Below are 12610 nucleotides of genomic sequence, written 5' to 3' on the forward strand. Positions count from 1 at the left end.
CTTCCAGGATAAGGCCTTCTTTGGACAAGATGGGCTACATCTCTCTCCAAGAGGTAAGAGTCTCTTCTCTTACAGGTTGGCTGATCTCATGAGGAAGAATCATCAACACACCTATAGCCTGGGAGGTACCATTTTAAGTAGCACAACTGCTGAAAGGGATCTGGGAGCTGTAGTTGACTCCAAAATTAACATGAGTCACCAATGTGATAAGGTAATAAGTAAAGCTAACTGCACCCTTCCTTGCATAAGTAGGTGCATCACAAACAGGTCTAGGGAGGTGATACTTCTCCTCTATGCGGCATTGGTCAGGCTGTAGCTGGAGTACTGCATCCAGTTTTGGGCACCGCATTTCAGGAGGGATGTGGATGGCCTGGAGAGGGTTCAGAGAAGGGCCACTCATCTGGTTAAAAGCCTACAGAAAAAAACCCTATGTGGACCAATTGGGAGACCTGAACCTCTTCAGCCTCTGCAAGAGGAGGCTAAGAGGTGATCTTGTGGCCGCCTACAAGCTCATCAGGGCGAGCCAGCAAGAAATAGAGGATACGATGTTTACCAGGGCACCGATTGGGAGAACTAGAGATAATGGCCACAAACTGGAAGAGAGCAAATTCAGATTGGATATCAGGAAAAAATTCTTTACAGTGAGGGTTGCCAAAGTATGGAATATGCTTCCAAGGGAGGTGGTGCTGTCCCCTTCCTTGGAGGCATTTAAAAGGAGATTGGACAGATACCTGGCTGGGGCCATATGACCCCAGCACTCTTTCCTGCCAAGGGCAGGGGGTCAGACTCGATGATCTAATAGGTCCCTTCTGACCCTAACAACTATGCAACTATGAAGTAATAGTACTTAGGTGAAACTGAGGCCATGTCGTATAGACATTACAGCTGGAAGTTCAGGGGGTTAGATTGGGTTAAAAATGCACTCCACCCCGCATCTAACTCAGTAATTAGATAGGTGCTGGAAGCCTGATCTAAGGTAAATCAGGGGAAGGGGAAGGATTGGTGGGGCTGGGTCTATGGGGGGCCTTGGGTGGAGCGGCATCTGCAGAAATGGGATTGGAGGATCAGGGGTTCAGTAGGCTCCATGGGAGGAGGTCAGAGGGATTGGGTAGTTATCAGGAAGAGGATCTCCAATCCTGACAAACCTCCCTGGCCTTTCCCAGCCCCCTCTGATCCTGCCAAACTGCCCCTGATCTTACAGACCACTCCTGTGGCCTGTTTTATTGGGGTTCACCAGTTCCAGGAGTCTGATTGAAGTAAACTGGGATGGAGGGAGGGGCAAGAGGAGGTGGGGGCCTAGCAGCATCAGGGAGGATGGCAGCTTTGTAAGGGGGTGGTAGTTGGCAGGATCTGGGGGGTTCTCTCCTCTCTCCCTGGGCAGGAGGTATTTCTAGCACCGAAACCACCTTCTAGGTATGGAGGGAGGGACCAGGGGCCTAAAAATAGGCAAATTATGTGGTAGGAAAAATGCAGGCCCAGGGCTGTGATTAGGGCCAGTGGCTGGGCTTTCCTAGCCCTGGGGGCTGCACTCCAAACATATAAAGAAGTGCAGTTAGATCAGTTTACCTGTACATGATCTAACTTAGGGCACCTCCAAGGTACGGCTAAGTTAGGTCTGATCAACCATTTTTTGACCAAACTAACCTTCTTAGAACTCCTGTACAATTCACACCTAGATTGACTTAACTAGGGGTCTAAGTGTAAGGCCTGCACATGGGTAAACTCAGTTAGATTGGTTGGTCATTTTTAATGTGATCTAGCCTTTTCCTAGCCTCCCCAAATGCCTGTATGTACTGTGAAAGTGGATTATCTTCAGCAAGAAGTGGCGGTGTACAATGGCCCCTGTGGTTGTATAATGAGTGGTGGGCAGCTGGGACACCAGCCCTGGATGTCCACTTAGTGGGGATGCAAGATTGCACATGTCACTACTGCCAGCCCCACTGCCTCTGCTACAGCTAGCTCAGGCTCTATTACCCAGGGCTCAGCCTCAGTTCCAGGATATGGCACCAGCCCTTTATACTTTTTTGGGAATTAGAAAGTAACAGCAGTAAACTTCCTTCTTCTTGTGCTCCTGATCTTTTAAAATGTGGCTTCCATTTTTTGAAGATTTAGAAGTGATGCATTTCCTGACGTGGTATGTTTATGTGAGAGGTGTTTCTGAAGAAGGACAGATGCTGAGTGAAATTTGACGTCTGGATGGAATTATAGGTCTGGAACTGGAACTGGATGGATGCTTATGATTGCCAAGATAGTGAGATCCATTGTGATATTCCAGACTCCACACAAGTAAAATAAACTCTACCCATATGGAGAGGACAAAATTAGAAGCTCAAGCAGCAGTTGTATGCTGCAACCAGTGTATCAGATCTGCAGGTCTGATACAATGATGATGACAATATTTCGTGAGGAGATATGGTGGTGGAAGCAGATTGTTTTATCTAACCTAATTTTATTTAAAATTTCTGTATTTCTTAGGCCTCAAGCTACCACATTCCTGCAGTGATTTGAGAGGATTTGTGCCTTCCAAAATAAGGAAGTAATAAAGGAAAATTGGATTTATTCCTTTTTGTGAGCTCACTGTTCTTTCTCCCCGCTGTCCTCTACGAATTTACCAGTTAGAATGGATTTTTAGGACCAGCTGTCTCAGGTCCATGATCGGAGGGGTTAGTAGAAGTGCCTTTAGAGGGTGCTCAGGAATTTCATTTCCAGCCACTCCAGGGTCTGAAGAAGCATGCACTGACCTTTCCAGGGAAACATTTTCAGGTAAGAATTCCTAGCTGTCCAATTTCTTAAACAAATGGCAAACCTGCTTTGTACCTCTCACCCAAACACAATATGTACCTGCTGTGCCTGTCACTTAGAAGTGATTGCTTTGCATAAAAGGCAGTTTTAAATCTTGGAGAGTAGAGATTTGTATTTGGTCTCAGAACTGGTCCCAGTATCAGACTAGACACACAAGCAGAAACAATTTTTAAATTTTTTTCCCCCTCAAAATAGGAGAAAGGAAATACCATACTAAATTAATTACTATGAGCAATAAAAAGGAACTGTGGAGTAGTCTGTATTGCTCCATACCTTATACTCTTAAGTTAAAGGCTTGGGGGATGCTCCAGTTAGAGATGTGGTGCCACCTGATGCTGCTGTAAAAGATGCTGGGTAAAAGAAACCAAACCTTAGCGCATGGAGTGCATGGACACCAACAGCAGAATATATGTTTGGACAAGCATTGAAGAAGGAAAATTGCTAATTTATTGCTCTTTTGATGATGGGAAATCTCACTAACTCTTTTAATGTCACTCCTTTTATTTTGCTATTCAGGTGAATCCAAAATAAAGCCTACTGTTCCACTTCTAGTGCCTATTTGTATTAAATCCACACAGCTGCTGCTGGATTTGCTGAGAGGCCTAATGGTCAAAAAACAATTCCAATTTTCTTTCTTTCTGGAAAGTGAACTTAAAAACAAAAGCTCTTGTTGAGATGGATATAAAGTGGCAGAAGCAAGACTTGTAAAAGGGTAACCTTTTGTGTCAGGTTGATTTCTCATATCAAGACCTTCCAAATTCAGTTTGAATATTAACCATGTGATCTGCACTCGGTTCAACAAGGTGACAAAGGCAAAGAAAAAATATTTCAGAGGCATCTCTAAACTAAAATAAATATCTGTCCTGTGAAGTGACCTCTGATAAGCCTCAGACTTCCTTTCAGTGAAAAGCTCCCCAAGACGGGGACTCAGAAAAGATAATGTTCACCACTGTTAAATCTCCGGTCAACCATGTTAGGCAATAGGCAGCTCTAAAATTTCGTCAGCTTTTTTTTTTTTTTCACCTCTGTGGTTTTGGATTTGTGGAGTCTGTGTATCTATCACTAGTAGATAGGTACATAATTTGCACTAGGTAAGGTGCATCCAAATAAATGTTCTGATATGAATGTAATGATTAGTAAGTTATAGTTATTTTATGTGGGATAAAGCATTGAATTTTTTGGCTATACTGTATGATAAGTAGCTAGAGGATACATAAATCCCCACAGAAAGTTTATAAACTTCATTAGGAAAAAAATACCTCTGAAGAATTATGAAAGCAATTAGTTAACATTAAAAGGAATATACTATGTTTGACATTTTACCTGTATATAGTACTCATGCACTATGAGAGTCACTAAGAGGTCTATTAATAAATCACAAAAATAATAGTTCCTACATTTATTATGTTTTATATCCAAAGTAGATAAAGGATTTTGCTCTGGAAATTTGTACTAGGGTTTTGATGGGAAGAAATCCCTATAAAGATTTTTATTTAACATTTCCATTTGGATGAATATGAATTAGAGGTGCTCTGGGTAGCTTTATCTACCTTTAGGTATCTCACTGACCTTAGAGAAGGCTAGTATTTAATTTCTTTTGGTGCTACCTTGTGTTCAAATGTCATCCCACCTGAGATAATTTTTGCTTCTGGAAACTAGTACTGTTACAGACTTGCTGTATGGCTGTACTACAATTCTCAGCAATGATATTTTGTAGCATTTCTGGGAATGGATTCAAATCATTCTATGCTGATTGGTATTAAAACAGTACCTGCAATATGTCCAGTCCGCCATGCAACATTGGCCCTTTGCAGCTTCTCTCATTTAAATATCATCAAATGAGATGTTGTATAAACACCACATTTAATGAATTTTGTGCACAGCTTGCACATTATCCTAACAGTCAGAAGGTTAGGCCCTATTTAAATTTGGAACCATGTTTTCCTTGTGTTGCTCACAGCTCAGTACTGTCTGCTTTTTCACAGCAAGCTAATATTCAGTTTATGGATCTGTGGCTCCAAGGACATATAGAAATATTCACTTAAGCTAAAACATTTGGAATATGCCCCTCATTGTAGCATCTGGAAGTAAAAACACAAAAGTTTCTCCTAAAATGAATTTGCTCATCACCTGCTGCTGGGTTACTGGGGTTTGGGTTTAAAATTCTATTATTTATATAGTAAGAGTTCATCATTGTGTGAAGGTTCCTGTGGGAAGGTGAATTTTGGAACTACATTTGAGAAGATAAACTCTGAAAGTGGTCAGGTCATATTCTAGTCTCTGCTGAAAAATTTCATATTTGGCCTGTACTAAAATATAGATGGTAGACTAATGAAAACTGGATACCATAAATTCTAGTAATATTTTTAGTTTTATGAACTACAAGTAATCAGGTTTCATGTTTTGGGCTTTCCTCATATATTAGCATGTAAAACTGCCTGGATGCATCATGTTTTCTTTCCCCTCCCCACCCCCTTATTCTAAAGCATCAGACATTGGCCTTGTCAGATACTTGTTAACAGGTCTGATTAGTTTGGCACATCCTTTGCCTGTGTAATAACCATAAAGTGAGAAATATAGTACTAAAATGGTAAAGAAAATTTAAATAGGAACATGTATCCCTGGTTACAGGCTGAAGCATATCTAGTTATGTGAAGTCAATCTTGAAATATCTACCTGAAAAAACTTGTGAATTAGAGCAATTTACTATATAAGCTTTAAGGGGAAAAACTTGCAGGTTAAAATTTCACCTCACAGTTCCCTGATGTGAAGAAATCTGTGTTGCAGAAATGCAGATCTTTTATATATATATATATATAAAGGTGGTAGACATTTCACATGAGATTTAAGCCAAAGGTCTCCTATGCCCAGAAAGATCAATCAGGGTAAATGAGTTCTCCATGTATTATTACTGGAGGGCAGAGCAAATTGGAGATGGGATTTTTTTCTCCCCTACTTGTTTGACCTTGCCACAGAAATATGATGTGAAGAATATGTGCACAAGATGATTTTGGTCATTCTGATTAGCCCAAGCATTTTAACTCCTTCACGTTCCTCAGACTGTTATATGAAAGATTTCTTGGTAATAATGGTGTAATGTCTTTTTCCCTGAAGAGTATGTGAAATCTTAGGAAAGTCTGGTGTCTCACTAGTTCCTTATTGAAGGAAAAACTTCATATGTGTAAAGTGATTCCTAGTCGATTCAAAGGCTTTTCACACTGCAAAATAATCATCCCAATGAATCAATATGTAAGGGTGTCAGCAAAAAAAAAAAGCAGTTAGAAAATCAATTTAAGTGGCATTTTGAAGTCACCAAGGCCCTACTGACATTTGCTTGGACAGAATCATGATTTTCTAGATGTGCTTCACTTGTGTATGCACTAAAAGCCTGCTACATTTGTCACCCTCTCCAGTCTGGAATGGATGGTCCATAACATTTCAGTCCCAAAACTATTATTAAAAAATGCTGGAGGAACTTAAGAAGAGGTGCTTTGACTTGAGATACAGCATCATTTGATTCCAAAAGAGAGCAGCCCTCTGATGGAAAGCATGCTCTATCTTTTATGAGAAGCCAAAAGTATTATATGGACAATATGTACCTGCTAATAAAATGAAACTTTTTCCTTTTTCTGGGTTTTATTTTTTTTTATATTTGGTAGACTTAGTTCTCCAATTTATAAAACAAAGAAACTTTGAATACTAGTATGGAACTTAGCCTGTAAACTAGTGATCAGAGGCCTGGCCTGGATAAAGGTTTGGAGGACAAATAAGTACCCAAATCTCTGGACATTCCATCTGGATCCCTTACTTTATAAAATTAGGAGAAAATGTCACAGAGACAACTTCCTTGTTCTGTTCCTGAACTTCTTCTGGTATTCTTCACAGCCAGAATTTAGAAGTGCTGAAGACTAAAGAAATGGAAATTAAGGTACAAAAATGATAAAAAAAAAATAACATTTTAGGCTTGCCAGAAAAAAAAAACAGTTCAAGGAATATTTTAAAATCCAGTTTATACTTCTGCATGGGATAGCTGTTATTTCCTATTCTGTGTATTTTCATTTTCTATTATTATTATTATTATTATTATTATTATTAAACACCAAGGATTTTTAGCTAACAGAGACCAAAGACATGTCAATTCCGTTTAGTCCCTGATTCATTCAATATATGGGATTCTGCAGCTTGGCACAGAATCAAGTTTCCCCACAAAATTTCATTTTACTTACCAGAAAGTTAGCCTAGAAATTATTCTCCTCTTTTTTGTGTCTTTGTTAAGTGAATGCTAAAAAAGTCTGGCTTGAATTTCAAGGATTGTAAATCAGTTGTATGATGTTTATAAATAATTCAATTGCCTCTCAATGGGCGCGTCTACATAAGATGCTATATCTCCCTAGCGATGAACTAAAAAGACACAGTTCAGCATGCATGAACTATGATGCCAACGTTGCTGCGCAGTAGGGTTGGAAATGACCCATGTGCTGCTGGGACTGTACAGTACTGACGAGTACTAGTACTAATTGACTGTGCAGTATGAACTGCACAGTCAGGGGCACATGTAGATGTGTCCAGTATGCAGAAAATGGGTAGGTATTTTCTTGAATCTGATCTTAAAACATAAATTTTCCCCTTTTTAGTTGAAAATAAATTTTCAATCAAGGTCTAGCTTCCAGGGAGAACTTAAAATTTTAGGAGGTCAACTTTGATAAACAGGTCTTCTGTTTATCAAACTTTTTGATAATTATGATGTTTTTGGAGCCTGAAATCTAAAGATAAGCTTCTCACTGTTGAAATTTATTGTTAATTGAGTTTGATTTTTCAGTCTTAATTAATTGATTAACATTAATGGACCCATCTGCTGCTCCAATACATGGAGAACAACAACAGTAAGAATAATTGCTGTGAGAATAATTTGAGACATTGGAAACACACTTGTTTGTGGGAGCAATTAACTTTCAACTTGTACCCAGCACTATGAAACTAAGCTTGTGCATGTTTACATTTTCATGAGTTCTTATGCAATCTAAAATAAATGTATGAATAAAGAAATATTGGTTGACTAGTATTGACTAGTCAACTAGTGTCATTACTGACACAGACACAAAATTTATTGGTATAATAATTTTTTAGATATTTTCCAAACATTTATCTTTTTGTTTAATTATTGCCAAACCCAGTTTGTAGCATCTGGACAATGGGAATGGGGGCATATAAACCATTATGAGCTTCATATTTTAATCTTTCTTGCTATGCTTTTTAGGAAGCTTCTCTGCTATTAACTTAAGGAGAATTATTTCCTCAAAATGAACTGTACAGCTACACTGCTTTTCAAACCTAAATTCACTTAATACAGTTATTTTGCTGTTTCTCTAAAAATTAGTAGTCTTAGAGGTTTCATCTTTTAATACAGATTTACAGTGTAATAAAAGATGCAGAAACATGGGATGCAGCTAGGAAAAGCAGAATATATATTTGGAAGTATACCTGAATTGCTTTAAATTACAACACAAACTCAAAACACCACTGAAATAAAGGAAAATAATTAAGAATTAGGGATTATGTCATCATGTTTTAGCTATAGAAGTCCTGGGTTTTATTCTATTTACATCTACATTTAATATTTTTATCTGAAAGTAACAAAAGCACCATTCAGTGCCTAATTCCATGGTGTGGTCCATCAAATAGTGTCACAAAGACCAAGATATTGTATTTTGATTTGTGTAAATTCAAAGGGTTTCTGAAGTTATTGAGTGTACTTGCACTTTATATAGATACAAGTGACTACAACTGACCAACTAATTTCTTACATGTCCAAATGTAGGTTGATACATTATAAACTATTAAAAATGGATTTTAGATTTTGCCTAATTAAGACCATAATTATTTAACAACAAGGCATGGCAGGAAAGAAAACAGGTGGCAGGTCCAGAGGCAGGTGCTAGACTAGCACTGTGGCTGGTCGGGGAGTTCCCAGTTTGCCACAGTCATCTGGTTCATGTGTATTACCCAGTAACCTGCACTCTTGTTCAGGAGCAGAGAGCCAGGTCTAAATGGTAAATGTATGGGGGCTGGCAGTAGTATACTACAAGCATACAGTACTCTTCCAGGTGGAGTCCTGAGGCTGAATCTCTGTACCTATTACAGGATAATTAGTCTTGCTGGATGGCAGGGTGTAACAGGGTCCTACCCCAGGGGTAGCCTACAGTCCCCACTCATCCCTTGTCCTCTCTGCTTCCTTTGGTCAATCTTCCCTTCAGCTCTTCTGCCATGCCTTGATGGTATTATGTCTTTAGAAAAGGAGGCTGCCCCAGGGCTTCCCAACCAAGATCTCACTCATGAGGGCTGGTGTCACACCTCATCATGTTAAAGGCTAATCAGGGCCTCCAAAACTCTCCTATAGCCATGCCCATGCCTGACAGGTGCTACCAACTTACACTTAAGAGGGGAATTTTATCCACAAGCCACTGTCTGACCACTTCAGGTCTTAACTCACTTGTTAACGCCTTGGCCTTCCCAGCCTTTGCCCCTTTCCTTGAGCCGGCCCCTTGCTGCCTAGGCCCACCACATTGGGACAGGGTCCTGAGTCCCAGCCCCTTATCTTGCCCTCTGGGGCCTTTATCTCTGCCCTGCTTAGGCCCTTGGCCAGGCTCAAGTCAATCACCTGCCCCTAAGACACTAATGGGACCTCCAAGATACCCCTTTCTAGTCCCACCCAAACCACTGGTGCATAACTCTAATCCCAAAATTAAGCCCTCTGACTATAACATAAACCTAACCTGCTCCAGGCATAGCAAATTGCAAGAATATCCCACTGCCTTGCAGCAAGGCTTCCCTACATGGGGTTCTATTCTTTCATAAAGTACCAGCATTCAGCTGGCAGTTCTTAGAGCACCTCTGAAGTCAGCCCAGCATCCCTTGCAGTCTTTCTGGCTAGGAGCTCTTCATTTAGTGGCTTGCAGGGCTAAACTTCCTGGCTTGGCTCAGCTTCAGTTTTATATGCTACCTCTAGGCATAGCACATTGACAGTCCCTCTGCACAGCTCCTTTCCCTTCAGCTTCCAGACCCAGACTGTTTACTTTACTTCTTGCTGGGAATTATATGCCCAGAGCTGTGCCCCTTTCCAGTCAGGTGACTCCCTGAGCATCCTACAGGTGCTCTCAAGCATGATTTGTTTACCAGCCTGCAGGCTGGCCTATAGCAAGCAGAGTTAGTCCACAGTTGTCCAAACCATTGGGTTGAACTAGATGACACCTGGAGGTCCCTTCCAACCCTACTTCTCTATGATTCTAAGATCAATAGAGCTGTAACAGTGTGAAGCAGATTCTTGATTCATTCACAGTCATCAGGATTTTTAGCTAAATTTTGTTTTCGGAGCTACAGATTTTCAGTTAAACTCTTTAAACTAAAATGAAGTATTGCTATTTTACAAAAGCAGAGGTCCTGGCCTAATCTCCTTATTACTGCTAGTGAAGATACACCTGGATAAATTCACATTAATTGCAACTCCCAAAATGAAATTTCTAGGCTGACACTTAGAAAGTACATATTACTTTAACTCTAAACTGAGCATATTCCACATATACCCACTAAGAGAGAGAAAAGAGAAAGAGGAGTAAGTTTTAATAACTCTCGTCTGACCACTTAGTATAAGAAGCAGAAAAAACATTTTTCTTAAAGCAGAGACTTTTTGATCAATTAATATTGAGCTGCATTTGAGCTGAAGAACCAGTTTTCACATCTATTTTCAGTAGACTGAGGCTGTAATTACCATTTCTCATTTGAGCAAATGGGACATAAATGCCTCTGAAACTCCTACATTTTTAAATCAGCACAGCAGAGATAAAAGACAAATAAAAGTTCCAGATATTAGTTGTTTATTACACTGAGGACAACAATGGCAGGGATGAAATGCTAAGCTATGTTGTGTTAGTGAGTGATCAAAAAACGACCTACCTTTTGCAGGAACCACCATTACGGCATGGATGATAATCACATACAGGGACATTGCAGTTTTCAATGTTCTTCCCACTTAAGGCCTCATCTATGATGAATAACTCTTTATTGTTAACTTGAAAATCCTTTATGCAGCCTCTGTAGCCATGAATCCTCCCTGCACACTGAGGAACCTCAGCCTGAGCAGGAACACTTCCAAGGAATGTGGACCCAAAGGTGCTCTGTCGAATCCCAAAAGAAACATCAGCAAAATTTTTATTACATACTGTTTTCTAACTATGCATGATGCATCTATAATCAATGAAGCAATAATAATGATAATAATAATAAAAAGCAAATACTCATAGCAAATAGCCACTAAGCTGTCTGAAAAAAAAAGCAAACCAGTAACAAAAAATGGATTCTAGTTCATGGGAAGTTTTTACCAAATATGGTATTGGTCCAAAAGGAACAGTAACCAAAATTTCTCAAATTTTTCCTATCAACTAGAAGCTCTTTGGGCTTTTCAGTGGCTATGGGAAACTGACAACTTTGTCAATTTTATTGTTAAAAGATGAGAACATTAATTTCACAATTTCACTGAGCAGCCACCAGGGGTTCTCCATACCTCAACCTGGAACAGACCTACCAGACACATTTGGCATTGGGGCTGGGCCCATGGTTTCCTGTTTTACAGCAGAACCACCTGTAGACTGCCTCAGGGCTGGAACCTGGAGTTTCCAGTATCCCCAGCTCCAAGTAGTCCATGGAAATCCACCAAACCTCTGAAGGGGTTCTAACATAATTCTGCCATAGATACAGTTAAAAGTCCATCAAACCTGCAGTATTCCAAATGAAACATTTGTGGCTTAACCAGTCAAGCATTTTCCACTGAAACATTGTTTCATCAGAAACTTTTTAACTACCTTGACTACTAACCTGACTAATGATATTAAAAGGAACTAACTTGATTAACTTGCATTATAGTAACTACAGTTTGTTGGGTGCATCTACACGAGATGCTTACTGCACATTAGCCTAATACCACTGTACAGTAGCGTGGAACTTAAAAACCATGCTAATGGCCTACTGTGCAGTGATATTAGGCTAATGTGCAGTAAGCGTCAAAAAATAACTGCACCAGCACTACTACACAATAACTCTCATTACTGTGCATTTAGGTAGTACTTCTTTAAATATGTACTAAACTAAATGCGAAGTAAATTAAGGCGCATTAATGAATGTGTAGACATGCCCCTTGAGATGTTGTGTCTATATTTATTTTCTGCTGTGGGTGTGCAAAAGCTCCATATGTTGAAGATTGGAGACTTCATGGTGATCAGTACTTCTATGACATACATGTGCCCTACTACTCCTTGTGCTTCATATTAAGGGCAGAACGGGCAGAGAAAATGTACTGTCTCAGTTTCTTAACCATGGAATTCCAGAAATGCAAGACTTTGCAGAAGAAGGGGGGTTCTGAATTTGCTCATGGACAACACATCTCAAAGTACTCCAGTTACTGAAAGTCAGTCACTTCTTTTTCTCCAAGTGATTGACTTCACATATATTCCACTGTGGATGAATCCACAATAGTAACAAGTTCACTCAGGGTAGGATGTCAAAGTCTCAGAGTACCAGTGACTGGAGCCCCATTTTATTGAATACTGTGTTAGATCTGGAAATTTTTTAAATTGCCCATTGCCTCGTGAATGGCAGAACAGACCTCCAGATCACTACTTTACAGATGTTTGAGATTAATATAGTTTTCAGTGATGCTGACAGTGATACCTGTGCTCTGAAAGACTAAGTTCTAATAGCCACAGACAGGTTCACTTTGGATATTTGGCAGGATACTCCTAACTCAATCTGTAATCCA

General features: G+C 39.7%; 1 protein-coding gene across 1 annotated transcript in view; it reads right to left on the reverse strand.

Annotated features, from left to right (window-relative positions):
* LOC109285507 (protein eyes shut homolog) overlaps positions 1–12610 on the reverse strand; it is a 131975-nt gene that overhangs the window by 103674 nt on the left and 15691 nt on the right. The window contains exon 2 of the mRNA XM_059723135.1: positions 10753–10973. Coding sequence (XP_059579118.1) covers positions 10753–10973 — 221 coding nt within the window. The remainder of the gene's footprint in view (positions 1–10752; positions 10974–12610) is intronic.

Source organism: Alligator mississippiensis, chromosome 1 (assembly GCF_030867095.1).
Source record: "Alligator mississippiensis isolate rAllMis1 chromosome 1, rAllMis1, whole genome shotgun sequence".
NCBI classification, from domain to species: domain Eukaryota; kingdom Metazoa; phylum Chordata; order Crocodylia; family Alligatoridae; genus Alligator; species Alligator mississippiensis.